Source organism: Diabrotica undecimpunctata, chromosome 1, assembly GCF_040954645.1.
Source record: "Diabrotica undecimpunctata isolate CICGRU chromosome 1, icDiaUnde3, whole genome shotgun sequence".
NCBI lineage: Eukaryota > Metazoa > Arthropoda > Insecta > Coleoptera > Chrysomelidae > Diabrotica > Diabrotica undecimpunctata.
Window position 1 is genome coordinate 55778984 of NC_092803.1, and position 14469 is coordinate 55793452.

A 14469-nucleotide genomic window follows, 5' to 3' on the forward strand; every position below is an offset into this window, starting at 1 on the left:
TAAACTTTGGTATTTGCATTATTTCTCTGTAGATCACTGATGATTGAAAACGTGTAATGTACTCGTAAAAACAACATCGTTCATTCTTATCATCAGTTCATCTTTGTACTATACTACAACCAATTTAATTTATTTAGAAACATCTGCCTAAAGCAACTTATCAATGTTACTGAAAATTAAACAATAAAAATACGTAGTGTACCGTAAGACTTTGTAGATGATTCGTTATATCAACATTGATAGCAGATATCTAATCGTTTCCTGTCCTGTATTTTATTAATTTGCCTATTTATAAATCTTTATTACTATGTAAGTGTTAAAATGTTTAAGGTAATAGTGAGGTTAACAAACCAATAATATGCCGATTTTTAAATTAACAGGTAAATATTATTTATTCTTTGAATTTTCAATCAATGCTTACTTATTAAGGGATATTTTAACGAAAGAAATCAAAATGATACCAGAACTTAGCATTTTGATTACTTTTTGACCTACATTATTCGATATAAAATCAATATCTATCTTTGTACTTTCAGAGATTATCATCTAAACCTTGTTCTAGCTTATTATGGGTCTTCCCTTCCATTCTTCTTTGTTTTATGTTTTAGCCGGTCAACTTAGCTTGAAAAATAATGGTCAAATAACAAAAATTCGGATACAGCTGAAATTTGATAGAGATCTTGGGTACGCCGTTAGAAATAAAATACCAAAATATACCATCGATTCCATGCCTGATTAAAAAGTTGTTCAAAGTCAAAATTTACGGTTTTTTTTATTGTTCTCGTAAACGGTAAGTTATATCAAAAACATAGTTGAGATAAAAATTGTAGATAAAAAAATAATCTACAAAAATTGTCTGTATACGTTTTTACTAAGAATCGCCATTTCTGAAATTTCCGATTCTAAAAGTAGGCGAGGAAACGAAGCACTACTACGAAACTACCAATTTTCCGTAGCAAGATGGATCGTTGTGAAACTTTTTGCATTCGATTCGGGAAGGGTCAGGAAAGTTGTGTGAACTAAATTCATGGTGGTAAAATAAAAAAATTTGCAAAATGCATAGAAAATGAAAATTTTGCAACTAAGAAAATATCGACAGGAACGAGTTAATTTTGTTACTCGGGGGTTTTCGAGGTCGCTGAACACGAATTTTATGATAGTGATGATCCTCGGGCTACTTGGAGCCCAGTGTGAACCTCGTCTCCTGGACTTTTATGTTATTTTTATTCGAAATCAGGGATAATATGCAATGTATCTGTGCCCAGCGTGGACTTCGCCTCCTGAAGTTTTTTGGTAATTTGTAATATTTCGATGAAGTGTGGTATCAAATAAGAGTTAAAATATTATTTCTTCAGTATTAGTATCCACATAATATTAATCTAATTGACAAAATAATTTAAAGCTCTATGTTAGTTTAATTTTAAACTCATAGCACGACCTAGGAACGAAATCTGAACTAGCAACTGAGATTTGAACCTATTGAGTCAATCATAATATGACAAACTAATATACATTCACCGGCACCAAAAACGGAGCACTTGCATTTTTAAAATAAAAACTTAAAATTTTAATTCTCTTTAAACTTTTATTATAGTAACGTAAACACAAACGAAACAAATTGTTTTAAGTAATTTCTAATAAAACTTAAGTGGTTGTACGAAAAAAAATGCATACAAAATCAGAAATATAGAATACACTATTCTTATCACTTTTAAAAGTGCAAAGGTAGCTGTTGGTATTCCATGTTTATTCTTTTGTTCTTGTTGATGTGAGTAAACTGTCCAGTCAAATCAAGTTTCAAACACAATTTGAAGTTGAATTGCGTTGATTTAATCTCAAGAATTATGGTTGTAAATCCCGAAACAGCGGCTGCTATTGTTGAGTTGCTTTATAACGGAAGAAGTGAGCGATATGTTACTCAAAAGTATAAAATATATAATAGTACTGTGCACCGTATTTTTATACGTTTCATGGCAACCGGAGCTTACACTAGACGACCTGGAACCGGTCCCCAACGAAGAACTAGTGCCCGTGATGATCGTTTCATCCTCTTACAAAGTCTACGAGATCGTCGTGCCACGGATGTACAAATCCGAAATCAACTTCAGTACGTTCGGAATACTAACGTAAGTGAACGAACAATTAGACCATGGCCTGAAGAAGCAGATTTAAGCAGTCGCAGACCTGCAACAGGCCTACAACTTCTCAGGCGCCATCGAGAGGCGCGGCTTCTGTTTGCCAAAAACCATGCTCGTTTTACTGTAAATAATTGGAGGCATGTTTTATTTACCGATGAGTCCAGGTTTACCTTGCGGTCTCCAGATGGCCGTGAGAGAATATGGCTAACATCACATGAGCGTTTTGCAGAATGTACCTTCAGTCCTAGGGTAGGCTATCAAGAGTAGGCTATCAATTATGGTGTCGGTTGGAATTTCTCTAGGGGCACGTACAGAATTGTACATCGTTCCGAGTGGTTCCATAACAGCTGCCAGGTACATTGGTAAAATACTTAACAAGTTTTGTTGTGCCTTATGCTGGTTTTGTTGAAAATGACTTTGTTTTGATGCATGATAATGCCAAGCCTCATAGTGCGAGAATCACTCAACAGTTTTTTAATGAAGTAAACGTCCCTTTAATGGATTGGCCAGCATTGTGTCCAGACGCAAACCCAATCGAACATGTTTGGGACATGCTCGGGCGAAGGATGCAAAGTCGTGTTCCTGCCCCTTTAACCTTAAATCAGTTACAATAAGCAGATGAATGGGAACCCCAACAGGACATTTTTTATTTGATTTTAGGCGTGCCAAGAATTCAGGCAATAATTCGAGTACATGGAGGAAACACAAGTTTTCATTAATTGAGCGTCATTTTGTTACAACATTTAATTACTGTTTTTCCTTAATTTTTCAATTGTTATCTACTGAAACAGTTCTTTGTTCAAAAGTTAAATTTTTATTAGAAATTACTTAAAACAGTTTGTTTCGGTTGTGTTTACGTTATTATAATAAAAATTTAAAAAGAATTAAAATTTTTAAGAATTAAGTTTTTATTTTAAAAATGCAAGTGCTCCGTTTTTGGTGCCGGTGAGTGTATTACATGATTTTGTTCTTGAAACGATACGTTTAATTAATATTACTATACTAATAATATTAATTACATATTATATTAATACATATTAATTACATATATACAGGGTGAGTCATAACTATTGGGACATATACTAAGCACAGGTTATTTGGACCAAAATATGGCTATTGGGCCAAATATGCCTTAATAAAATGTTGCTGAGAAAAAAGATACAGGGTGTTAAAGTTAATTTTTGTTTTTCGTTTTTTGCTAATAGTTTCCCTGTATATTTATAAATTGCTATCAAAATTGGCACAGAGGCATAATCTTAGACAAGAAATAGTATTTTATTTACAATTCCACTATCAAATACCAAACTAATAAACAAAGTTGCAACTAACATAAGGTTTTCGTTTTGACGATAAATCAAAACTAAACACACTTTAACTTATCTCACAGATCTCACAAAAACTCAAACTAAATGTTCTACATGGTCTCCTCCGATTTCTATGCATTTTCTAATTCTTTTTATAAAGGATTTTCGGACGTTAAAAAAAATATTATTCTGTCCCCTTATAAGATTAGCTGCATTTTGAATGTATCTCCTGATCTCCTTTGAATCTGAAGTTCGTCTCGTGTATTAATTTCATTGGCATAAACTAAGGACTTCATATGTCCCCAAAAATAAAAATCTAGCGGGTTGTACTCAGGACTTCTTGATGGCCATTGAAAATCACTGCCTCTGCCAATCCATCGTTGAGGAAATACGTCATTAAGATGATTTCTAACAGCTAATGAAAAATGAGGTGGCGCTCCATCCTGCATAAACCACATTTTTCTTCTTACATCCAGTGACAGATCATCTAAAATATCACTAAGAGTATTTTCCAAAAATAATAAATAAGAATCTCCATTTAAATTCGGAGGAAGAACATAAGGCCCTAGTAGTTGGTCGCCGATAATGCCACACCAAATATTCAATTTAAACTCATGCTGAAAAGGTCTAGCTTTAATAGCATGCGGGTTTTCTTCTTCCCAATAATGACTATTTCGCCAATTAAAAACCCCTCGTCTGGTAAAAGTTGCTTCGTCGGTGAACATAATATTCTTAATAAAGTGTCTGTCATTGCGATGTTTTTTCAGAATACGTTGGCAAAACTGTAACCGTCGTGGAAGATCTGTTGGAAGTAAATTTTGAACAGGAGTGAAGTGATAGGATGGAGGTTTTCTTTTTTTAGAATTCTAACAATAGACGACTGACTTACTCCTGTTGCTGCTGATAGATGTCGTGAACTTATTTCAGGATTTTCATCTGCTTGATTAGGTGTGATTTGTTTCGGTCGACCACCCCGATTTTTAGTGTGAAATGACCCAGTTTCACCTAAACTACGATATAATCTTGCAAAAGTTTTGTGATTTGGTTGCCTTCTGTTTGCGTATAACATTCCATACCTTCTGGCTGCCGAGCGACCGCATAAATTTTCTTGTGCGTATACGCAAATCATATCTCGCATTTCTTCATTAGTAAAATGATTGTGACGAGGCATTTCAATCAAAAAAAGTAATGATTACTTTTAAAAAATGCAACATTACACTACACTGTCACATCAAAAATAATTTACTCTGAACAAATGACATTTACCAACAACAATTATCTGACAGTCCAAAGCATACTTTTCATAAATGAAATAATATTTGAAATCCTTTTTTAAGACTCTAAGCAGTTCGACTGCGTTTTTATCGAAAACGGTTGAAATTATCATGTTTAAACAAGAGTACCAATTTTACGTAAAAATGATGTTTACGTCATATTTTCTAATAAAAATTACTAAAAAGTTTCATCAGAAAAAGTTTAGACCCAATTTGATCATTAGAAATGATCCACGTGGCGCCCTCTATGACAAAACGTAAAATTGTAAATAAAATACTATTTCTTGTCTAAGATTATGCCTCTGTGCCAATTTTGATAGCAATTTATAAATATACAGGGAAATTATTAGCAAAAAACGAAAAACAAAAATTAACTTTAACACCCTGTATCTTTTTTCTCAGCAACATTTTATTAAGGCATATTTGGCCCAATAGCCATATTTTGGTCCAAATAACCTGTCCTTAGTCTATGTCCCAATAGTTATGACTCACTCTGTATACATTATGTAATAATACTATATTACATAAATACGATTTTTTTCGCAAAATTGCTTTATGTTAGTTTATATTTTTATTTGATTTACATGCAATATTTCATATGCTGGTTTTTCTACGTAGATCGATTTCATAAGACGACTTCACGCAAAAGTTGAGCGATTCTCCGAAAGTGACTTTTTTGTTACGAAAACGTGTCATTTTATTTTTTTAAAACTTTTTATAACAACACCGGATCGATTTGGCTAATTTTGATTTTAAAATATTTGTATAAAATAAAATATACTAAATTATTAAAATAAAGTAAATTGAATAAAATAAATCAAATAAAATAAAATTAAGTAAAATCGAATAAAATCAAATAAATTAAATTAAAAATCATGGTTCCGTACGTAGACGATAAGAATGCTGTGCTTCCCCCAGAATACAACAAATCATTTTTTGATTAATTTTTAAAACCATTATCTATCTATACGATACGTTTGTTGGCTATGATAACTCCTAGCGTCACCTAGGAACGAAATCTGAACTACTAACTGACATTTTAATTGATGATTCAAATATCCTTACTCGGAAATTTTATTACTCCATCAGTAATTAATTTTTTCGCAAAATTGCTAAAAATAATTGTAAGTAAGGTAAGATTTTTAGAGGTACCTTACAAGTACAGATTATTGTAATTGTATGATAAGATTTTTATTAAACAAAATATCTTTTGAACGTTTTGTGGGGGGGTGGGGGTAGAATAGTTAGTCAGATCGTGACTTATGATACAGCATTGGAAAGGAGAGGGGATAGCGAATCTGTTGTGACAGAAAAAATACACATGGCGGCATTGCCAAAAGGACATTACATCATATCTCCGTTGTTATTGGTCTGATTGGAGCGTATGATGTGTTAAATTAAAGGGGATGATATAACAAATATTTTAAGATAAGAAAAACGGCGACTACCAAAAGGGCACTACACAGCATCTTCGTTATCAATGAACGTATAGCGACATACCAGATATCACATGACACTATGGATCATAACAGACACACTATAAGGTAAATTTGCTTTATTGACCTGAAGAAGGCTTCTGACTGAGTACAAAATAAACAACTAGCCGAATCCGAGCATATGGCTCATCAAATCAAACGACGTGAGATGTATAATATAATGTATATAGCGTGCTATCAATATATATATATATATATATATATATATATATATATATATATATATATATATATATATATATATATATATATATACATATATAAAGTTTATTCGTTTACCAAATTCCCATCAGTAAACATGAGCACGTGTTGATATTCGCCGTCTCATTCATCAAGAGGCTATAAAATATAATTTATTACCGTAAGCGAGACATATTCTCATGTTACAGATACTAACTTGCCATCATTTTAAATTCAAATTGTATCGTGTTGATTTTTAAGTTAATATATTGTGTTATATTTATGTTATAGCATTGTTTAAATAGGACTAGTTAGACAATCCTTATGGAACAAACGTTTGACTTTTACTCTGCCGTCATATGGCGGCCTCTAGTCATAAATTTAAAAAACTATTAACAGAAACTTAATTCTCGGCAGTATTCTATTCGAGTATATTTTTACCTGCCTCATGACTAAGGCAAACCTGTACACGGATGCCAGATTGTGAAGAAAATATAAGACTTTAATAAAATGCTTATTGTTATTATCGTTGTATGCGTCTAGTGAAAGATAACTTGACTATTTCGAGAGAATATTTCAAATTGTTTTTATACTTTGAGACTTGCTAAATCTAAATCGGTTAGTAATCTATTTAAATAAAGTAGGTAAATGCTGACTTTTTTTTAATTTTTATTAGTTTATCAGATATTTATTTTGGTTATATGATTTGCTAGAAAAGGATTAAATATTTAATTGAAATACACTCGATTGCTATCGTCTTAGAACACTCATGCGGAGGTTTATTTTTTAGTCAAGATTTAAGTTTTATCATTGTTTAAAAAAGAAAATTTTTTTAAACAATGGTTTTATGTATGTTTTGAGAAAATTAAATTTTCAATCTTTTAATCTTTAAAATGACGTTTGAAAATATAGTAAATATAAAAAAAACACATCGATATGCCACAACAAGAGGCAACACATATTTAGGGACAAATTAATCTATGTGTTGGGATAAAAGGAATAATAATTAACAACACTTTAATAAATAGTATCCTTTATTTTATTTATTTATGTATTTTATAATATAAACACCAGTTTTGTATTTCTGTTTATATGAATGAGAAGTTTAAATGAATGAGCTGTTTATTAATGAAATAATTTTAAATTACAAAGTGATAGAGATACAATTAGTGATAAAAATTGATTGTAACATTATTTTCATGAACTAAAATAAGCAATGTATGTAGTGCGAAACAATATTGGCACCGTGGATGGTTGTTTTGCTATCGAAAACGTATGAAAAACGCGTGGTGTCGTTAACAAACCTTCCTCTTCTACCTCACTATATTTTTTTGGTTTGCATTTAGATAGTTTTGGTCAAAATGCTTACTGCATAGAATTTTTTTTTAAATCGGGTAGCTCCAGACTTTCCAATGCAGCATTACCTACAACAATATTATTATTAACACAACTGAAAAAAAAGGCAATTTTCTGCACAATAAAGTAAAAAAACAATTTAAGTTCTGTATTCAAAATATAAATAACTTGGCAGTTATGCCAACATATTTTTAATTTTTTTGGTAGTATGGGTATGGGTATGGGATCTAGTCTTTCACCCATTCTAAGTAGCTATATCAAGGATGATGTTATCAGTGATTGTATCAACAATTGCACTTTTTTCATTCCTTTTTTTAAAGATATGTAGATGATTTAGTTTTGGCACTTCCTAAACACAAAATTATTGAAATAGTCAACATTTTCAAGTATCATAATCAACATATACAATTTACAGTTGAGGAAGAGGTAGACAATTCTCTAGTTCCTTAGAGTAGGTTTCAAATCCAGTGCTTTATACAGGTTGGTGAATTGTTTGCAGTTGGTAAGTTTGGTATGGTTGATTCGTAGTTGTAATAGTCGATGCTTCTCTTCTAGTTATGAAGTCTAGGGAGAGATGACCAATAAAAGATTGAAGTTTATGAAAAGTTGTTTTGCTCTTTTGCTCTAAGTTTTGTCAAGTATCCTCTACCGACTTTTTAAAAACGAATTTCGAGATTCGTTAGCTAGTTGAATTGGAGTGACTTCAGTCACCCCATGGTTGGTAGCTTCTTTGGCAAAATGATCTGCTGTTTTATTACCAGTAATTCCGGTGTGAGAAGGCAGCCATATGAGAGAGACTGTTACATCGTAAGCAGAGAGATTTTGGTATATGTCATGAATGTTTTGAACTAATAGGTGCTCAGTGAAAATTGTATTGACTAAATGGATATATGAAAGATAATCTGAACAAATGGCAATATGTCTGTTTTGATGTGAGATGCATTTAAAAGCCAACACAATACTATATAGTTCACCTGAGCAAACGTTGCATATTAAGGGTAACCGAGATGATCTTACAAGTTCATGTTTAGTGGTTACTGCACAACCAATACCAGTGGTAGTTTTAGAAGCATCTGTATAGAGAATTAAATTCTAAAAATGCTTTCTTTATAAGAAGGTTAGAAGATTCAAGTTTGTTAAAAATAGTGAGTGAGGTATATATTGAAGGGATATCTTTAGCCCAGAGGGGAAGTAAAGGTAGAGGAAATAAACTAGTCAGAAAAAGGTCAATATTTTTAAGTAGTGGACAAATTAATTGAGGTATAGGTTTTATGATAAGGTGTTGGTTATTGTTAGTGGAAGAAGACGGCATTGTGGCAATTAGGGAATGAACAAGATTACATGGATTTGCAGATGTTGATGCAGCATACGAAAGTAGAAGTGATTATCGTCTTAGGGTAGGAGAAAGTTCATTAGATTCACGGTATACACTCTCAATAGGACTAAAGCGAAAAGCGCTCAGACCTAGAAGTAGTTTTATTGGCACCCCATTGAAGATGACTGAGGGTTTAAAAATGTTCAACCTTTTAAAACAATTGATTTTAAGTGCAGAGATTCGATTTTTTCAATTTAATCTGGAGTCAAACATAAAACCGAGAATTTTACAATAATTAACACCAGAAAGTAGAGAATTGTTAAATAAAATTTGGGGTAAGGGAGTGAAAATCCCTATGGAAAATTTTATTAATTTGGTTTTGCTCTCAGAGAGTGATAATCCTAGTTTGTTAAATCTATCTTGAAGTAGATTTACTACACTTTGTATAAGTTTATATGAGGATGGGACATATTTAAGATGGCAGTAAATGATTAGGTCATCAGCGTATTGAACATATTTGATGGGAGGCAAATTTCGTTGATGGCAAGAATGAATAAAGTTAAACTTAATGCAGATTCTAAAGGGACACCTTAATTTTGAGGAAGAGATCGAAAAAGTTTACCCTTGGCAAGGACTTTAAAGATTCTTTCAATTAGATATTTTTTTACAAATGAGAAAATATTACCATTTAAATTATAGTGGGAGTTTTTGTCAATGATTGCTTTTCTGGAGATTGAATAAAATGCCCCTTCAACGTTAAATATAGTTGCTACGATATCTTGTTGATTATAGATTGCTTAAGAAATGTGTGTTTGAAAAATAAAAAAGTTATCAATAGTAGACCGATTACGTCGGAAGCCGGATTGAGCGTCGGGAATAATATTATACTGTTTAACGAACCACGTGAGTATTTCATTGATCATTGTTTCAAGAAGTTTGCAGGTAATACAAGTAAGAGAAATCAGACGAAAGATATTGGAGTTATAGAGGGCTGGTCAGGTTTTTTAATTGGAATGATTATAGAATTGCGCCAAACATCTGGGAATTTTTGTGTGTTCTAGATAAGGTTATAAATTTCGAGAAGTTTGGAGAGAGATGTATTAGAGAGATTTTTTAAAAATATATAAGGGATATCATCGGGATCATCAGCAGATTTTGTAAATGAAAACAAGGTAAATTTTAGTTTATTTAGGGTAAACAAGCCGTTCATAAACTTGACATCGTGTGGAGTTGACGAGATGGTGGAGAAAGATTGAGCGCGTAAAGAACTGGGAGTAAAAGCTATATTACTTTTATTGAATCTGTCTTCAACCCCATTAGCGAGTGTGTCAGAAATGAATTGACTGTCAGAGATAACTGTGTTGTTGAAGAAGATGATAAGAGAAACAGTTAGGATATAGGAATGAAGGATGACTAAATTCATAGGATGAAGGTTAGTTTTATTGCCTTGGATTTGTGAAACAGTTTTTTTTTATAAATGAGAGTGGAGTTATCATATCCACTGGTAACTTTAACATCCTAATATATAAAACTAAATAATGTAAACTAAATTGTAACATATAACTTTTATCGGGTTTTTACCCAGATATTTAGTAGCTCAAAAAATGTACACCTAGACACTGATGATGGAATATGGATTCCGAAAACAATTTGTCTTCATGACATAGCCCGTTTGGGTTTTTTAATTTATATACCTTTTATAAAGGATTTTAACAAAATTTTTTTTTGTAATGATTTTTCTTTTATCTTAGTATAGATTAGGGCAAGATCTTTCATTAACGATTGTCAGCGGTATGTCAGTGGTAAATTTACTGGCTTCATTTAGAGGTTCGTTGGTGCCTAAGGAATTTTCGAGAAATTTTTCAAGATAATTCTAGAAAACCCTAATTTTTGTGTTTTTATAGGATTTGAGTGCAGCTTTTAGTTCGAAATAGTTTATAAGAGAGTTCGGATGATTGGTATCTTGTTGTGAAACTGAGGATGAATAATGAAAGGGCGAAGGAAGAAAAGAGTATATATAGTTAGGTCCAGATTTGTTGCAAAACTTTTATTTTAAATTTTCTGCCAGAATCTTGGCTGTCTCTTAATCGTCAAGGATAACCTTTCGATTAAAAAAGAGATTGGATATTTTAAGGTTATTTTTTGTTAACAATTTTTTTTCCAAACTGGACTTGGGCTAGTATTTGATGTACATAAAGTTTTCTTACTTAATTAAATATCGTGTCTAAATTTGGCAAAAGATGAAGTAAAAATATACAGAGAGCAGAAAAAATGAATAAATGCGAGAGAAAGAGAGAAATTCTATTCATCATGTATGCTGTGATTAGATTTGACATCAGAAGATTTATCAGAGGATGCACTTATATATACTCTTGTAAGTCGGAGATAGGCTGTTCTTTTAACTTTTTTAAGATTCTAGTGATACGGTTTTTTAGTGATCTTTTCCTTGTACCTATGTAGAGCTGCAATGTGGCGTACAAAACCGAATCTATATAAAAAAATTACAAAATGTACCAAATATAAATCAGACGTACACCCGGAAAGAAAAGTACTATACGGTGACAGTCTGGGAATGGCTCGCGGCTAGACAAAACAGTGGAGATGGTCGTGCGGTCCACAAAACAAAAAAAATCCGAAGTTATATCAGGGGCGCCAGGTAAATTGGCCCACAGCCTTCCCTACGTTGCTATTCAATAAACCACCAACTTACCAATAGGTTTACTACTAAAATACTAAGTAACAGTATACAACCTGAATAAATAAAAAAAATAAATGAAATTGTCAGATTAGAATTTAGTCAATTTTAATAAATAGACTCCCAAGATAGTTGAAAATAAATACATACATATTACATATTACAATATTATTTAATTTTACCATAGGCTTAATAAAAAAATAATATAAAAATGCGGCTTCTGCTTGCCTAACAAAAATTCATAAGTTATTTCTATTTAACAGAACAAAATGAAAGGTAGGACGTATCAAAAGTACCGGACGCTAAGGGGTGTGCGGTTCAATACCAACCAAAAAAAAATAATTAACGCAAATAGGACACCACGTGAGCTCAAGTGCGTGCGCAGAAAATAATATAAAAAAAATAAATCTCAAATATATAACCCCCCCTTAGACGCAGTTTACAAAATTAAAATAGGTATGTGTAAATATTGAATTAATAAAATAAACCGCAAATTATCTTTAAAAAAAAATCTGTAAAGTATTTGTAAATATGAAAATAAAAACTAACAGCAAATAATCTTTAAAAAAAACTATTGTATTCCGCAAACCAAATTAGACGGTGCTTAAATCTTCCGTTGAAAATTAATTATCGATCCATACCTCGAATTTTCATATACTTCACCGCGTGGAATTCCAGTTATAGTTCAGCGTGTCTTCAATCCAAAATCCCATACGATTGCCGATGTACATAGACTTGTGTGACAATGTTGAAAAGTTGAAAATTACAGCCAGACGGAAAAATACGAAGAAGAAGAAGCAGAAAAAAACAAACAAACCAACCCCTTCTTAGCCAGATTAGGGGTTTGAAATATCCCAAATTGGACCGAAGCGTAGCCGGCTATTTGGACTCGTGATTAAGGCTAATTTCTTGATCTAAATACGACTCCCGGTATTCACGTGTACTGTAGATCCGCTTTTTTTAGCGAAATTGTGGATATTCCAAAAAAAAACCCTTCCACGAAGGCAGCAAATCCCCTTGAATATCCACACGGTTCGGACTAGTCCAGATCCCACATGGAACAGCAGCAAAAGCAAAAAAACAAAATGCCGTTTTTAATCTAGCCCAACCTTTCAGTTACACCGTCAAACCTGGAATCACTTTCTTTCCGTCGTCTTTCCGAACACTTGACAACTTGACACACGGAGGTCACCGAATAATACCGAGATTCAAAAATTTCAATTTTATGATCCCAATTCTTCCAAGATAACTCTAGAAAGAACGATCTAAATTAGTTTCTTCACAAAAAAGAGGACGTGTTCCCTTAACTTCAGCACAATTTGCCAGACATTACCCCTATTTGAAAATTACTAATTTTATTTTCGCCACCTTGCTTATAATATATTATAGGCAACCGCTCTTACACGTCCTGAATTATTTAAATTTTGATAAAATAGAGGTGGGACTTTCTACTTTAAATTTGGAACGTAACAACACCTCCCTTTCCCAGAGGAAAATTTACGAGGAAAAACTAGACGAAGAAAATTTTCCCTCGCGCTAGCGACACACTACCTAAACTCCGAGCGAAGTCCACAACACAATCATCATCCACACCGTCTTCACCATGCGCAAGTACTTGGACAACGAAAGACATACCAATCTCAAACCACACGCACAAAGCAACAACTTACTTACAACACTTACTCCACTTCCACACAACAGTCATCTCTCATCGTATGAGATCAAGTAGAATAGTTTCAAATTCCAACGTCAATCTGACAACACTGATTAGGTCGGTTACTGGATGTGCCCTTATTCGCGACCTCCCAGCTCTGGGGCATCGCTAGTACTTCACTATACCTCGCATAACATGAGTCCATAAGAAACTCTCCACCATTCCACTCTTACTGATACTGCGAGAAACATCTACCGAAACAGTAGTGTAATTCCAATTGTTCATTAAAATAAAAATGAGATAGGTCTTCCAGAATTTAAATCCGTATACAACGAAATTTAGTGAATCATCCAAAACTAAGCTATTATAAAACAAGATTCACCAAAACATAATTATGTGGCTTCGAAAAAATCCCAATTAAATAGAATGGCTTACTAACATCAAAACAAATCCCAACGCCATATCATCGAAGACAACATATTTCTGACCAAACCTAAGTGACATTCAATTCCATAAATCAAAAGAAATTAAGGCTACCGCAACCCTACGACTTCGTATTGGCTACCTAACACAAAAAAAAACGAATCGGTTGACCATCCAAATACATCCTAAGAACCGATCATAGCCAACACTCAGTCATCCTTCACGGACACAACAAAAAAAAATAAATACAACCAATTTCAGAAGACTAACTAAATTTACTTAGACTAGACAAAACTTTGCTAGTCCGTTCTACTCCGACCTAAATCCTATCGGGATCACCAGTCGGGTTACTAATCCTTAAATCCTTAATATTCCAAATACCTTGATCCTTGCCATTTTCATCCTCTAAACTATATGTCCAGGGGGAAACTTTCTTCTTCACGAAGTAGGGTCCTATCCATCTAGGAGCTAACTTTTTCGTGAAATATTTAGCGGCATCTGACAACACAAAATTTCTCCGCCATACTGACTGATGGGGCTGAAATTCCTCTGGACGTCTCCGTGGATTATAGGTCTTCTCACACTTAGCCGAAGCTTTATCTAAACGTTTTCTAACATCAACAAATAATTCCTG

The 14469-nt window shown here is 32.8% G+C and overlaps 1 protein-coding gene across 1 annotated transcript in view; it reads left to right on the forward strand.

The window, feature by feature from the left end:
- The first annotated feature begins 224 nt into the window (after positions 1-224).
- Positions 225-14469, forward strand: part of LOC140449490 (testis-expressed protein 2) — a 97544-nt gene continuing 83299 nt past the window's right edge. Inside the window, exon 1 of the mRNA XM_072542679.1 lies at positions 225-380. Coding sequence (XP_072398780.1) covers positions 359-380 — 22 coding nt within the window. The 5' untranslated portion in view covers positions 225-358. The remainder of the gene's footprint in view (positions 381-14469) is intronic.